The 17,250-nt window shown below is 37.4% G+C and overlaps 2 protein-coding genes and 1 pseudogene across 2 annotated transcripts; all 3 read right to left on the reverse strand.

Moving 5' to 3' along the window:
- Positions 1–1,693: 1,693 nt before the first annotated feature.
- On the reverse strand, positions 1,694–6,323 carry LOC148193812 (uncharacterized; annotated as a pseudogene).
- Positions 6,324–14,570: 8,247 nt separating this feature from the next.
- Positions 14,571–15,720, reverse strand: LOC148193813 (uncharacterized). The gene is made up of 2 exons (XM_088099508.1): positions 15,240–15,720; positions 14,571–14,689 (listed from the first exon to the last, which is right to left on the reverse strand). Exons 1-2 carry the CDS (start codon positions 15,718–15,720, stop codon positions 14,571–14,573), a joined length of 600 nt encoding a protein of 199 aa, XP_087955634.1.
- Positions 15,721–16,326: 606 nt separating this feature from the next.
- LOC148193814 (uncharacterized) lies at positions 16,327–16,926 on the reverse strand. Its single transcript, XM_088099509.1, has 2 exons — positions 16,690–16,926; positions 16,327–16,608 (listed from the first exon to the last, which is right to left on the reverse strand). Exons 1-2 carry the CDS (start codon positions 16,924–16,926, stop codon positions 16,327–16,329), a joined length of 519 nt encoding a protein of 172 aa, XP_087955635.1.
- Positions 16,927–17,250: the final 324 nt, after the last annotated feature.

Consider the following 17,250-nt stretch of genomic DNA (forward strand, 5'->3'; position numbering starts at 1 on the left):
TTTTCGCACTCATTACAAGGAGCAGCAAGGGAATGGCTTTATGGTCTTACTCTAGGATCTATCGATTTATGGGAAGATTTTAAGCGACTGTTCTTGGATGAATTCTTCCCTGCTCAGCATTATTTTGATCAGTATGGTTATAGCAATGATCCTGGATGGAATGATCCTAACCCGGGATGGTATGGTACTCCACAGCAGCAATATCAATATCAAGAACCACCGTTCCAAAATTCTTGCACGCCTCCTACACCAGTCCACCAATATCAGAGTCAGTAACATGATGCTCCTACCGAAATAGCTCCTCAACCTTCTACTTCTAAGCCTACATTGGAGGAGTTATTGAGGCAGATTGTCATGCTGAACATCCAGTTCATGCAAGAGACCAGAGCATTAATTCAAAGCTTGACTGATTAGATGGGGCAGATGGCTACTCAACTCACTAAGGAACAGTCAAAGAATTTACATTTTCAGGTTTTTCAGATTCTATATGATGTTGGTGTCATTGACCTAGGAGATGGGAACCAGAGTCTTGGGCTCATTGTGCCACCTACTTTCCCACCTTCAAATGTCCCTACTCTTGCACTTGAGGAGATAGATCTTGATAAACATTTTGAGGACCAGGCAGGTATGAGCAACACCTTTGAGCCAATGTTAACACTCCGACAAGTGTACCAAATCGTATCAAGTAATAATAAATGGTAAGCCAAGTATCGTTTCCCAAGAGACTCAAGGCCTATACGTTCATGTGGTTTCTTGATTAATTAAGACTTGTAAAAAAATCATGGTGTTTATCATGCAGAAAATAAATATGTATGCAAGTATTGATTAATTGACTTGAAGAACGCATAGGTGATTGATGCATAAAATATGGAATGATTATGTTGTTGGGATCCGACTTATCCTATCCACTCTCATGTATTTATGAATTCGTCTTCTTCATTAATGTTAATGCCACTTTCTAATTTACCTTAAACCCAATGTCTCGGTGAAGAAAGCATACTCTTAATTACTAGATCACAATGTCTTGTATCCCCACTACAAAAAAACTGTTATTTAGTGGAGGTTTATTTTCCATTTTGCGGAGGTTTTTACCCTCCGCAAATTAATTTCCAGGGGTTTTTGAAACCCCGCAATTAGAGTCGTCGCTATTAATTTGCGGGAGTTTTCAATGACCCCTGGTATCCAATTTATATTGCAGAGGTCTTTTTGTTGAGGGTTTTAACCTCTTCTATTAGTGACTATTATTTTGTAAAGGTTTGAAACCTCTTTTATTTTCAACTATTTTAGTGTAAAGATTAACCCCGTTTTTCTCAAATTTTTTTGGATTAATACCATATTCAATTTGACAATTATAATTTAAATGTTTTAAGTCGCCTCATTTGTACTATTTAGGTTGTGAGTTTACAACTTTATTTTGCTTATCTTACATATATCACCATTAAGATGCTTATATTTTTGTCAACAATATTTATTTTTATTTGTAACAAAATTCAAATACTATAATGAAGACAAAAAAACATGACAAACTTCTTTTACCAAAGTCTTGAATTATATATCATTAAAACATTCAATTCTCAAAAACACCATACTATATAAAAGTAAGTTAAATTGAATCGTAATTACAACTAAATTCATAATTACTCAAAATCCATAGGCTAAATATAGTTTCATCCTAAAGGACATCATAAACTCTCTAAATGTTGCTAGCACCAGATGATCCTATTGTATCCAAAGGAGACTCGGGCTCATTTGCATCACCACCTTCCTGAAATGATAAAACAAAAATATTAATAGTAAAGAATGTTATAATTAAAGTATATCAGGCACACTGCTTTAACTATATTTAGTAACTTACTTGAGGTTGACGATCAAAGATTGAGATCAATTCATCAGGAATCTTTCCTTCCTTCATTATCATGTATGCTTTAAATGCTGATTCTAAATTGTTGTACTTTTGTTGCCACTGATTAGAAGATGCTGATGATGGGACAGTGGTAGATGAAGCAAGACTTAAATCTGAAAGTCGAAGTCTTGTATTCCTAAATGAATTAGTAGGAGCTGCTCCCAAACCCATACATCGTACTCTCCTAGAATGCTCTGGGCCTAACACTTTACCAACAACATCATTAGAAGAAACCTCTGATTCATTGGTAGTACTTTGAGTCAAACTTCAATTTGTTCCTATAGGCATATAACAATTTATAATTAAAAGTCTAAATATTGAAAAAAAAACATATTTGAAAATATAATATTATAATAGAACTAACCGCTATATCTTTTGCCGCGTCATTTACAAATGATCCATCCTTTCTTTTATGAGTTTCAATGTATAGTTTTCCACGACTAGGCAGTTGTCCAGTTTCCATAAACTAAATAAAAAAGAAGAAGTTAAAATAAATAGTAAACTTTAAAAAATAGTAAAAACTGTCATGTTTACTAATATCCCTACCATCTCATGCCTTTTTCTTGAGAAAGGTTTAGAACCACCTATATGAGGAGTTAGATGCTTGTTGCGATTTTCTCTATTTTTTTTACACATCTCCTATGAGAGAAACAATTGTAAGTTAATATACCAATAAAATAAATTACGTACACAAACAATTCACACCATTCAAAATAATGAAAATTATACCAATGTTTCTGGTTTTAGACGATAAGTGATGACAAATTTATGAACACCGAAAAACGACGCCAAAAGCTTGTTTAACCCTCGACAAGTGTGACTGAATCGTATCAAGTAATAAACTCGGTAAGACCAAGTATCGTTCTCCCAAAGGACTTACGATCTAGTTAGTTATATGATTTCTTGATTATTTAAGACTTGTGAACAAATTCTTGAGGTTTCAAATGCAAAAGACAATAAGTAAACATGTATGCATGAGTTTTGATCAATGGAAAAGAGGAACACAAACACTTGAACAAATTAGATGGATGAGTATGTTGTTGCGGTAATCAATTTCATCTTATCCACTCTCATATACTTTTAGGAATTCATCATTCTTTTCATCAATGTTAATGCCACTCTCTAAATCACCTTGCAAGAAAGCCTATCCTTAATTACGAGTTCATACAATTCCTAGCATTCCTAATAATTAATTCTGAAGCCCAGAAGCTTAAAGGCAACCAACCCTCATATCCCTATGTCTAAGCAATATGCTATTGGGAGAATTTTCCCGGATCTAGATTTCCTCGTATGTTCCCATATCGACAAAATCAATAATAATGACATCGAATGAGTTAAACAATGCATGCTTTGAGCAAAGAAGAAAAACCCTAACTAATGATGAAAGAAAGCATGTATCTGATAACAGTTGAAAAACTGTTATTTTCATGCTTAAAATTGATACTAAAAGCAACCTTTATACTTAGAAACTAGCTTCAAATCATGCTTTTCTTCATATTTTCAGAAATAAGAGAGCTGGACAGGTTTATGCTTGATTTCAGTGTTTTTGTGCAGGTTTTAAGGTGAATTTAGTGAAAGAAGTGAAGAAGGAGAGATATGGAATCAGAAAAGACATCAAAAAGTGCAAAAGGAGAAGTCGAAGTCACCGCTGAGTGGCAGTTTACCGCTGAGCGACACTCAGGAGCTCACGGGAGGACCGCTGAGGGGCAAAATGGCCACTGAGGGGAAGAAACGTGACACGCACTTACCACTGAGTGGTACTTTACCGCTGAGTGGCACTTTAATGGGCTTGGACCTAATTTTCTGTAATTTACGAATAATATATAAGCTTTAGGGTTTCCTAGGGTTGGTATCTTTGGCCAGAACGAAGCAAACACTCTCTCTTCCACCCCTTTGAAGGAGGATCTTGGATGTTGAGGCTTCCTCTTCACCTTTTTAGGGTTTTATCTTTCATTCTTTCATTGTAATTCATCTAGGTTCACCATGAATATGGTGAACTAAACTCTGTATGTTTGTTGGGGAATCAATGTAATCTTTTGAAGCTCTCATATATGGAATCTGTTTTTACATCTTTTAATTAAGACTTATGCTTTCTTTCATCATTAGTTAGGGTTTTTCTTCTTTGTATAATGCTTGCATTGTTTAACTCATTCGATGCATGATTATTGGTTTTGTCGATACGGGCGCGTACGGGGAAGTCTAGATCCGGGGAATTTCTCCCAATATTATATTGGTTGTCGTTAAGCTCCTGTACTTATGAACTGATCATTAGGAATGCTAGGAATTGTATGAACTCGTGATTAGGGAGAAGCCTTCTTGAAAGGTACTTTAGAGAGTGGCATTAACAATGATGATTTGAATGTTGAATTCCTAAAATATATGAGAGTGGATAAGATGAAATTGACCCCCAACAACATATTCATACATTTATTTCATTGAAAGTGTTTATCTTTTGTTTTTGCCATTGATCAAAACTTCATGCATACATATTTAATTTTCGTCTTTTGCATATACAATCCAAATATTTCGTCTTTAAGTCTTAGCTAATCAAGAAACCACACAACTAAACTAGGCCGTGAGTCCTTTGGGAAGAACGATACTTGGTCTTACCAAGTTTATTACTTGAACGGTCACAGTTGCCGATTGAAAAACAAGTTTGTGACATCATATTTTGGTGTTCATAAATTTGTCCATCAGTATCTCAAATAAGATGTTTAAACACAAATTCCATATATGAGAGCTTCAAAACATTACATTGATTCCCCAACAACAATACAAAGTTTAGTTCACCATATTCATGGTGAAACTAGATGAACAATAATGAAAGAATGGAAGAGATAGAAAAACCCTAGAAAGAGAAGAGGAGAGCCGTCACCATCTCCCAATCTACCCCCAAGGGGTGAAAAATGTGTTTCTGCTTCCTCCCAACCAAAGATACAAACCCTAGGACGTCCTAAAGCTTATATACTATTCTAAAAAATACAGAAAATTAGGCCCAAGCCCATAAAATTAACAGAAAACCGGTCCAAGCCCATTTAGAATGGCGCTGAGCGCTATTTTACCGCTAAGCGATACTAGCGCATGATCCATTTTGCCCCCCAGCTACTATTTTGCCCCTCAGCGGTGATTTAGGCACCTGAAAACTGCCGCTCAGCGCCAAATTACCGCTCAGCGCCACTCGGTCACACTTTTTCTGCATTCTGGTTGACTTTTCAGCATTCTGGTTGACTGGTTGACTTTTCTAGTTTCTGGTTGACTTTTCAGCACTCCAATCATTCGGTACTTCAATTCTTCTTTCAAGTCATTCAATTAGCCTACAAAATCAAGGGAATCTTGCACAAAACCATTAAATTCACTTTTAACTCTCTTATTCACAAAACTAAAGCAAAAATATGAGTTCAAGATAGTTTCTAAGTCTTAAAGGTTGCTTTTGGTGTCAATTTTAAGCATAAAAATAACGGTTTTTCAACCGTTATCAATAAGTAACAAAATGAGCCCATTGAGTTCTTTCTATACCAATTGGCACATTACTTATGATTTGATCTTTGGTTTTCGCTGGATCGTAAAACTCATTCCATAAATTCTGCCTATGTGCAGCCCATTTTCTACCAAGAGTTAATTTATAATATCGTTGTGCATTAGCTTCAGCGATCCTAAAACAAAATCGAGGCTTTTGAAAAAAGAAAACATAGTTAGTGTGTTAACATTTATAAAAAAATGAAAAATTTCAAAAGATAAAAGTCATACATGCATAATGATATATATACCTGCAAGATTTCCTTAAAGCATTCCAAAAAATAAGTGTTAGGCATGCTTGTTTTTCCAGACTACCTTTCAAAATTAATTGGAAACAAATTGCCATCAGTTGCCAATATACCACAGTATCCTGCAAGCACGCCTTGTCCTTCACCAATAGGCATGCCTATCTCATCAAACTCCACAATGATGCGTTCCCCAGAAGGTAAATTATGTACTTCTTTGACCTTGACCTTAATTTTCTTGAAAACTCCTTCTAAGTCTTTAACAATAAAACAACTTAGTCAATCATCACTACAATTTAAAAAAATATGCATTCAGAAAAAATAAATATGACATATACCTATTGCATCAACATTCCAATATGATAAAGATTGACGTCCAACTTGTTGTGTGGATGTTTCAGTTTGTTCTGTGTTTTCAGTGGGTAATGAGGATTCACATCCAACATGTGTGGATGTTTCAGTTTGTTGTTATTTTCAGTGGGTAATGAGGATTGAAGTCGGGCATGTTGTGATGATGGTGGTTGGTCTTCAATCATTGGAGAAGACAGTATAGGATTTGTTGGTGAAGAATTACCTGAAGGTTGAGTTGTAGTATTTTCCACACATTGAGGTTGAGGTGTTGATTTTTGTAGATTTCGAAAACGCTTGACCTTTGGCATGACTACATATTTATGAAAAATAATTAACTTAAAAGGTGAAACAATTAGAGAATTCTTTGATGGATAAGTAAAGATCGTTATATCAAATTCAGGTGCAACCAAACATTGACATATTGGTGAAATTAAAAAAGTTGGATGCCTAACGATAATTTTTTTTCATGCCTAGCGATAATTTTTTTTTTAATACCATATAAGAGAACTAATTTTATATGCACTAAAACACCAACTTTTCCTCACTATTCTATTATATTTTTTCAGTAACCAAGTTTCAATACCCCCAGGCAATAACCAATACAATCATCACCACACTTAAAGCACCTAACAGGAATATAAAATTATATGGCTCCAATTAAATGAACAACATACCACATTATATCACAGTACAACAACACAAGAATTCAAGCATTACAATTTATATTAGCGAATCATAACCCAAGTGAAAGCACAAAATTTTCAAATAGCAAATAAATATACAATAAAAACAATGGTTCTCTGGAACAATTATAAAAGAAAGAGAGATTCCAATTTTTAAAGCACAAAATTTTCAAATAGAAAATAAATATACAATAAAAAACAATGGTTCTCTGGAACAATTATAAAAGAAAGAGAGATTCCAATTTTTAAAGCACAAAATTTTCAAATAGCAAATAAATATACAATAAAAAACAATAAAGAAAGAGAGATTCCAATTATTTGAACTGTAGGTAAAGGGAGTTTGATCAAAGCTGTAATTAGATAAGGGAACAGGACAATTGTCCTCACAGGCTGCCATGTTGTCCATGATGGTGAAAGATGTGTTGGACCACAAAAGGAAGAAAACATCTACATTTACAAATGCAATCAACAACTCTGTTCAAAAGTAAAATCACAATTATACCCTTAATGGCTGACAAGATTGAACAACTGAATGCTGATGATGTTTCTACACAGGTACGTTCATACTTATTAATTTGATAGCACTAAACATACTTATTTATTTTCCCATTGCATATAACATGAAAACAAAGTGATACGCTGTCGTTGAAGCTATCAAATTAATACTACTTTTCAAGGCAACTTCAGTATTGCCAAGTAGTATTTAAGAAAGTAGATAGGGTTAACGTAACCCTGAGTCGTCTCCCAATGAACACGAAATTGGTTTCGAATATCTGACTGTTATGAATGTTACGTAATGCTTATGAATAAAAGTAATGGTTGAAGAATGTTTAAAGAATAAATAAGAAACTTAAAAATAGTTATGATGAAATAGGCTAATTTCACTGCTTTTCCAAGATAGATTCATCATCGGTTATTCACAGATAATTGTTCAATTGATTATTATTTAAGTTTCAAATTAATTAAAGTACATTCTTAATTAATTTGAGGGCGATCATGCATTTAACCAAAGTAAATTCTCAATCAAATGCAAAACCTTATTAGATTATTCATAATAAATTCAACCAAAGTACATTCTCAATCAAATTCTATTGTGTTTAATCATGTTTATTCTTAAATCTCCTAACCAAATTAAAAGTTAATCAATCAAAGTAAATTCTCAATTGATTATAGTTGAAATTATTACTAATCAATCAAAGTACCTTCTCAATTGATAGCAAAAACCATTTAATCATATGAAAGTTCCTAAATTAAATCAAAGTAGATTCTCAATTAAACCTAGAAACCCTAGAACTCATATAATCAATATGCATGTAGATTCAAACACATTATGATGAAAAAATCTTTGCTTTTAATTTGATAGAGAGATGAAAGACATAGAGAGATAACAACTTAAATCAATAATCAAAATAAACAATTGCATTAACTCAATGTAACCTCAGAATCCATAATGGAATTACAGTAGAATAGCCCTAGATGCTTAGCACTCCATGAATGGAGTTGAATAAAAGATGAAAGAAAAGTGAGAGGAGTATGAGAGAATGAATGAATTAAGTAAAGTCCTTGGACTATGAGTATTCAGTTGATAGTGTCGCAACCGGAATCGCGACGGGACGACGATCCAAAAAAAGGAAACGGGTTTTGAAAAGAGATTTTGGAGTCGCCACCATAGTTTATTATGGAACACTACGGAAAAACCATAAAATGATAAGACACGGTCCGCGAAAACCAGATTCTGGGTTCGGGAGTCGGTTACGCGTAGGGAAGGTGTTAGCACCCTACAACGCCTGCCCTAAGGCAGTACCTTTAACTAAATGCACGAATATGATGTGGTTTTCAAAATGTTTCACTATCCCCTAAAATAAAATTCTAAATAAACAAAATATATTTTTTAGCTTTTTTGGGCCCGACAAGGATTGACCTTGCTCCTACGTATTCTCATTCAAAATGAGAAATCAGGGTTATGTAGTTCTTTTGGAAACTGTGTTTGAAATTTTGTTTAGAAATTTTTTGAGAAAATTGTCTGGGAAAATTTGTTTGAAAAATAATTATGGATAAATTTGGATTTTTGGGAAAGTGAACCTGACAAGGTCTAGCCTTGCTCCTACGTATCTCCACTTTTGATGGAGAATCAAGGATCACGTAGTTTTGGGTGAAAGACTGTTTGTTGTTTGAAGATGTGGATGTTTTTAGTTTTTTGAAGATTTTATGCTTATTTTTTTAATATTTTCGAGAAAAGAAGGTATAGAGCACTAGGCCGACGCGGACGGTCACACGAGCACTCATACCATTATTTAAATTTATGTAAATAGGAGAGAAAGGTATCGAACACTAGCACGATGCGGATGATCTCACGAGTGTTCGACCTTTAAAACATATTTTTGTAAATTTATTTAAGAAAGAAGAAAAGGTTTTTAGCACAAGGACGATGCGAGCGGTCACACGTGTGCTTAACCCTCAAAACGTATTTTTTTGTGATTTTATTTTAAAAAAGAAGAAAAGGTTTTTAGCAAAAGGACGACGCGAGCGGTCACACGTGTGCTTAACCTTTAAAACATATTTTTTGTAATTTTATTTTAAAAAAGAAGAAAAGGTTTTTAGCACAAGGACGACGCGAGCGGTCACACGTGTGCTTAACCTTTAAAATGTATTTTTTGTAATTTTATTTTAAAAAAGAAGAAAAGGTTTTTAGCACAAGAACGACGCGAGCGGTCTCACGTGTGCTTAACCTTTAAAACGTATTTCTGTAAATTCTTTTATTTAGGCTATAAATATTGTATTGTTAAACATATATTTTAGGATAAGTAGATATCTAGAATAAATAGATAAAATAAAAATAAAATAAAATAAGACAATAAAAATAAAAAATAAAATGAAAATAAAATAAATAAAAAAAATAAAAATAAAATAAATAAATTTAAAAAAAAATAAAATAAAAAAACAAATGAAATAAGATAAACAAAATAAATGAAATAAAAAAAAGAAATAAAAAAAAAACAAATAAGTAAATAAAGCAAATAATGGGGGGCCCAAATGAGAAAGGGAGTGCCGAACGGCCCAACGAACGGACGTTGGTAAAGGATTCAGAATGACGAGCGTTGTTTTGGGAGATGACGAACGGGCGAGGTGAAAGGAGGCCAAATAACGAGCGTTCGTTGGGGAGATGGTCATCAAACGGCCCGTCCAAGAAGTTGCCAAACGGACGTTGGAAAAGGAGGCTGAATGACGAGCGCTCGTTGGGGGAGATGACGAATGGACGTTGGGAATTGAGGCTAAATGACGATCGCTCTTTAGGGAGAAGACGAACGGACGTTGTGAAAGGAGGCTGAATAACGAGCGTTCATTGGGGAGATGGTCACCAAACGGCCCGTCCAAGAAGTGGCCGAACGGACGTTGGAAAAGGAGGCTGAATGACGAGCGCTCGTTGGGGAGATGACGAACGAACGTTGGGAATTGAGGCTAAATGACGAGCGCTCTTTGGGGAGAAGACGAACGGACGTTGCGAAAGGAGGCCGAATAACGAGCGTTCGTTGGGGAGATGACGAAAGGACGTTGGGAAAGGCGGATGAATGACGAGCGTTCGTTGGGGAGATGACGAACGGACGTTGGGAAAGGAGGATGAATGACGAGCGTTCGTTGGGGAGATGACGAACGGACTTTTGGGAAAGGAGGATGAATGACGAGCGTTCGTTGGGGAGATGACGAACGGACATTTGGGAAAGGAGGATGAATGACGAGAATTCGTTGGGGAGATGACGAACGGACGTTTGGGAAAGGAGGATGAATGACGAGCGTTCGTTGGGGAGAAGGTAACCAAACGATCCGTCCAAGAAATGGCCGAACGGACGTTGGAAAAGGATGCTGAATGACGAGCGCTCCTAAAAGGCTGAATAACGAGCGTTCGTTGGGGATATGACGAACGGATGTTGGGAAAGGAGGATGAATGACGAGCGGACGTTGTGAAAGGAGGCCGAATAACGAGCGTTCGAAAAAGGGTGAATAACGAGCGTTCGTTAAAAGGGGAATAACGAGCGTTCGGAAAAGGCTGAAAAACGAGCGTTTATCTCTGGGCTTGGCCTAGGACTGGCCCGGGGTGGCTTTTCTGACCTAGAATCCCCTAGGGGTTCAACATTTCCCTTCCATTCCTCACCCACTCAGATCCCACACTCTCCCGTAAGCTCACTCCCTCAGCTCACACACTCTCCAGACACCCAAGGTCTCTTACTCTCTCCACAGGCTCACCACCTGCTCAGCCGGAATTGGCCACCGCGCCACTGGCGACGCCTCGTCTCGATGCCGTCGGCGAGACCTCGCCCCACCGTGGCCACCGTCTTCTACCTCTGCGCACTACTACCTTAATCTAGTGTTCTACAACGTGATGGTGAGCCTGAAGGTGGGTGAGTGTGCCTCTTCTTAGATTGGACAAGAATGAATGGAAGCGGAGGCTGGTGTTGCGTGGTTGAAGGTGAACGGCACGGTGGCCAATTCCCGCTTTGGTTCAGTGAAGATACAGTATGGGCTTGTGTGTGGGTGCTGGAAATTGATCATTGTTTTTTTTTGCTGTGGCTTTGTGCAATGCAGGTTGAGGATGGTGGTGTTATGCGTGAGTTGGGATGGAGGTTCTAATGGGTGAATGGAGTGGTTCCGATGAAGATGATACTGGCTCTATTGTTTTCTTATTGTGATTGTTCTTTGTGAGTATCCTGTTTATTGTTTCAATTTCAATGTTGATGGTTGGAAATGGGCAGAGGCGTGGAAGCCTATGGAAAATGGGAGAGCTCGTGATGCTCGGTGGTTATGAAACGGATTGACTGCAAAAGGTTATTTTTTTTTATAGCTTCACCATGCAGGGTGTGGTCAGGGGAAAGGAATGAAAGTGTGCAATAAGAATCTAGGAGGGAGAATGTGGAAGACTCACCACAGTACATACTCAAGCAAAACGAAATAAGCATAAAAGGCAGTATAATGCAGTAAGCATATATGACCACACAAGTGAAGTGAGCAAGGTGCTTACCTCTCGGAGCTCTACTGGCTGCTGCTAGCTACGTGTATCCGCTGGCCTTTGTCAAATGGTGGATGCCCTTACGGAGGCTGGATGATGATCGAAGATGAAAACCCCAGAAGCTGTGTGAAATCCTCCTTTTTTTCCTTTTTTTCTTTCTTACCTCCTACTCCCCCTGTGCCTTTTGTGCGATTTGTATACCCCCAAATCCAACCGTACCCAATTCCGTATGCCCTGCCATCACCCCGCGTCCTTACCTGCAGAAACGGTTTTGTGCCCCTCACTCTCCTACGTACTGTTTTTTTTGTCCCCCAATCCGAAAACATTCTCTCCTTTCTCATATTTTTTCTTCTTTTCCTTTTTTATTATATTTTTTTTTATTTAAATTTTTTTTAACCGTATTAATTATATTAAGCAAAATAAACTTTAAATAGGTAAAATTGAAGATGAAAATAAAATAAAAGAAAAATAAAATAATAAAATAATAAAAATGTAAGAAAAATATATTTGCATATATATGAAGAAAAATAAGATAATATATGTAAATAAAACTAGAATAATACAAAAATAATAATAACAATAAATAATAAATAAAAAAAAGTAATGAGAAAAGAAATAAATAAATAAATAACAATAAATAAATAAATAAAAGATAAAAACGAAAATAAAAGATAAAAATAAGAAATAAAAATGAGTAATAATATAATAGACTACAGTGAAGCCAAGAAACGATCCGGACGATATTTGGTATTGACAGCTGCCCCTCTTTACTTAAATTTTACTAGATAATATGACAAAGTGATGTTTTCATATTATATTGTAAAAGATAAGTAAAGATAGAAATACTAATTTCGTCTGGATTTCTAAAAGAGAAAAATGGAAGAATAAATAAACTTATCCAAGCAGATACGATAATTGAATTCAAAGAAAAGTGTCTTGATGCAACACAGAGGGTTCGACCATTGCGTAGCAGAGGGTCGATTTACCAAAGGGAACCTGGATTTGACCATTGCCGAGCAGAGGGTCAACAACATGAAATGAAAACCTGGATTCGACCATTGCCTAGCAGAGGGCCGAAATCGCAAAACAACAAAATGGAATTGACCGTTGCCGAGCAGAGGGTCAACAACACGAAATGAAAACTTGGATTCGACCATTGCTGAGCAGAGGGCCGAAATCACAGAATAAGAAATTGGAATTGATCGTTGCTGAGCAGAGGGTCAACAACACGAAATGAAAACCTGGATTCGACCATTGCCGAGCAGAGGGCCGAAATCGCAGAACAACAAATTGGAATTGACCGTTGCCGAGCAGAGGGTCAACAACACGAAATGAAAACCTGGATTCGACCATTGCCGAGCAGAGGGCCGAAATCGCAAAACAACAAATTGGAATTGACCGTTGCCGAGCAGAGGGCCAATACCGCAGAAGAAAACTTAAATTCGACCATTGCGAAGCAGAAGGCCGTTTAGAAAACTAAAATCTGGACTTGACCATTGCCTTGCAGAGGGCCAACAACAACGAAAACCTGGATTTGAAACTGTCTGAAACGTTGGTAAACACTGAGCAAAACATCGAATAAACTTAACAGCAAATGTTGTATTAACCTTTTCACAACTTCTCTTGTGCCTCAAGGATTTTTCAAACAAAATACTTTGCTTATTATGAAATGTGTAATGTAATGTCATGAGGGTGCATGAATGCATAAACACATGAAACCTTTGCCTTTTTTTTTTCAACCACTCTCTCTTAATTAGACTGCCCATGTTTGAAACTCATTGTCAACATCGTCATCAAACCTGATGTACGTTCAAAACGTAATCATAAAAATGCCAGGAGACAATGAGCCCTCTAATGAGAAAGAGAAGGGTGTAACCATGAGTTCAAATTCTCTTTATCGCTTCCTGCAATCCAATTTGGCTTGAACCCGAGAAGGTGAGGAAAAACAAGGACGAGAAGTAGATAGCTGAATGATTGTGTGTGGAGCTAACATTTGTGTTCTCCTCATCTGGGGAGGTATGGTTAACATAGAAACATGTAGGGCCCACAAGACTGCCCCAATTTTGCTGTGCACAGTAAGTACGATTTGGGGAGGTGAAAAGGTTTGGGTAGGAAGGATTGCCCCAGTTGAGGGTTCCTTCTTGACATGACGATTGACGGGGAGACTTTACATTATATTTTCACTTTTCATTTTCAATGTCCTTTCTTTTCTTCTAGTGATGATGTCAGTCACCACATCATTCCTTCCCAGAGTTAAGTTCGTAAGAAAGATCAGGACGAACAATCTTCAGTCGGCGTGGACTTTAATCGGCTTGTAAAGTGGCTAAAAGGCAAACGGGTTATGAAAGAAATGGATAATGAAAGCTCAAATAAGTGTTTAACGGTTAAACCATTTTACCAAGAATCATCCGCAAAGTGCTGAGTCAACCAGTTTCTAAGAGTTTAAAACTCTGGACATCCTTTTATTATTTTTCCATTCATTCCTTTACTTTCTTTCTTTCCGTTTTGGTCACTTGTTTTGTTGCCTCTGTTGTAGCCCTTTTTTTTTGAGCTTTTTTATTATCCTTTTTACAACAATTTTCTCATTGATTTTGGATGTCCTTGATGTACCTTTTAGGTTGACGTTGATATGCGAATGATTCTTGTCTAGGGTGATGAAAAATGATTACGACTTCTGGCTCAAAGTGGGTGCAATTGATTAAACTTCTTTTATCATTTGGATCAAGAAAACGGCCACACGTCATCCTGAAGCTTGCTTTACTTGCCTTCCACAACCTTAACCATGAGACGAAATTCTGTAGCGGTTGACACATCGACTTCATTTTTCATCATTTTTTTTTTGTTTTTTTTTTGTTTTTTTTGCTCCCCGATCACGGATCATTGGGCACGGGTACCATGATGACAACTGCCCCAGTATTATATCCACGACAATCCTTTGTTTTGAAGGGAAATGAAAAGGTTAGGGTTTCACGCGATAAGAAAGCGGAAGCTTTAACGAGAAATGAACACAGGTTACCCCCGAAACCCTGAATCAGGAGAAGACTCCACATCTTTGCCACTTCCAGTTATTGTTTTCTTTCAAAACTTTATTTATTTGCTTGTTTTTTTTTTTTTTTTGAACGTACTATGCCCTAGACAACTTAATTGACAATGAATTCAACATGTGCATTTTTATTCTCTCCTTTTTTAGTCTTTCACGACATCCCTCAGGAACGAGCTTGTGCCAACCGAATATACCCGCGATGCTTTTACTCATGTGTGCTTAATTATCATTACCTTTATTTTCCTTTATTTACCTAAAAGCTCAGCGCGACATGCAATATTTCAAGAAGCGTGCGAACAAAAATTATGAATGAAACCATGCAGTATTTATTGAATGAAATAACACAAAGTACAACAAACTGTAAAGATCATGTCAATATCCCTTAACAACAATCCCCCATCACGGAATCATCATGCGTAAAACTTTTTGACCGCATCCGAATTAACCAGTAATGGTAACTCCTCTCCATCCATCCTTGTGAGAATTAGTGCCCCACCAGAGAATGTTTTCTTCACTACGAAGGGCCCTTCATAATTCGGGGTCCACTTGCCTCTATGATCCTTTTGTACAGGCAAGATCTTCTTCAACACCAGCTCGCCTTCGTGGAACTCTCTTGGATGCACCCTTTTGTCAAATGCATTTTTCATTCTTCTTTGGTACAATTGCCCATGACATACTGCTGTTAACCTTTTTTCTTCAATGAGGTTGAGCTGATCAAACCGAGCTTGAACCCACTCAGCTTCCTCTAGTTGGGTTTCCATTAACACTCGTAAGGATGGAATTTCCACCTCAAATGGGAGTACTGCTTCCATCCCATACACAAGCGAGAAAGGTGTTGGCCCAGTCGATGTTCGTACCGATGTGCGATATCCATGTAGAGCAAAAGGAAGCATTTCGTGCCAATCTTTATAGGTGACCACCATCTTTTGCACAATTTTCTTGATGTTCTTTTTGGCAGCCTCTACCGCCCCATTCATCTTTGGACGGTAAGGAGAAGAATTATGATGATGAATCTTGAATTCCTCACATAACTCCGCCATCATCTGGTTGTTTAGGTTAGTGGCATTATCAGTCATGATTCTGTTAGGGAGCCCATATCTACAGATCAACTCCCTTTTTATGAATCTGGTCACCACCTTTCTAGTCACATTGGCGTAAGAAGCAGCCTCCACCCATTTGGTGAAGTAATCGATTACGACTAGTATGAAACGATGTCCATTTGACGCCTTCGGCTCTATAGCTCCAATGTCATCTATCCCCCACATCGAAAATGGCCAAGGTGCATACAACACGCTTAGAGTCGTAGGTGGCACATTGATATTATCTGCATACTTTTGACATTTCTCACACTTTCTCACATGTGTGCAACAATCACTTTCCATGGTCAGCCAAAAGTGACCAGCTCTCAATATCTTCCTGGCCATCGAGTGCCCATTCATGTGCGTGCCAAAGGTACCCTCGTGCACTTCTTTCAATATCATCTCGGCCTCCTTTGCATCCACACATCTGAGGAGGACCATGTCGTGATTTCTCTTGTATAAAATATCTCCACTCAAGATAAAATTTCCAGCTAATCTCCTTAGCTACCTTTTATCGTTTTCAGATGCTTTCTCAGGGTATTCTCGGGTCTTAAGATAATGCTTGATATCAAAATACCAAGGTTTACCGTCTGATTCCTCCTCGATGAAATGGCAATATGCTGGCTCTACATGGCTCTTCATTTTAATCATTGGTAATTTTGCATCTTGGTCAACCTCGAACATTGATGACAAGGTAGCCAATGCGTCTGCCAATTGATTATCTTCTAGCGGTATGTGGTTAAAAGTGATGGAATCGAAATACTCCATCAAACCCCTGATGTAAGCCTGGTAGGGAATTAATTTTGTATCCCTAGTCTCCCATTCTCCCTTCAACTGGTGGATGACCAAAGCTGAATCTCCGTATACATCTAGAACTCTTGCCTTGGATTCGATCGCCGCTCGGATTCCCATAGCACAAGCCTCATATTCTGCGATGTTATTCGCACAATTAAAACACAACCTTGCTGTCATTGGTATGTACTGCTTTCCTGGAGAAACAAGCACTGCCCCTATTCCATGTCCCATCACATTCGAGGCTCCGTCAAATAATACCGTCCATGCTTTTTCGTCTCGGTCTTCTCCGTTCTCTTCGAGTAGAGCCATGATATCTTCATCGGGAAATTCAGGTTGCATTGGTTGATAATCGCTAATGGGTTGATGAGCCAGGTATTCCGCTAGAGCACTACCCTTGACGGATTTCTGAGTAACATAGACGATGTCATATTCTGACAATAGCATCTACCACCGAGCTATCCTTCCAGTGAGAGCAGGCTTTTCAAAAATAAACTTGATAGGATCCATCTTGGATATCAACCAGGTAGAGTGACTCAACATGTATTGCCTTAAGCGATGAGCAGCCCATGCCAATGCACAACAAGTTCGCTCTAACGACGAATATCGTTGTTCGCAGTCTGTGAATTTCTTGCT

Source organism: Vigna umbellata, chromosome 9 (assembly GCF_029865625.1).
Source record: "Vigna umbellata cultivar VRB3 chromosome 9, Vumbellata_1.0, whole genome shotgun sequence".
NCBI lineage: Eukaryota > Viridiplantae > Streptophyta > Magnoliopsida > Fabales > Fabaceae > Vigna > Vigna umbellata.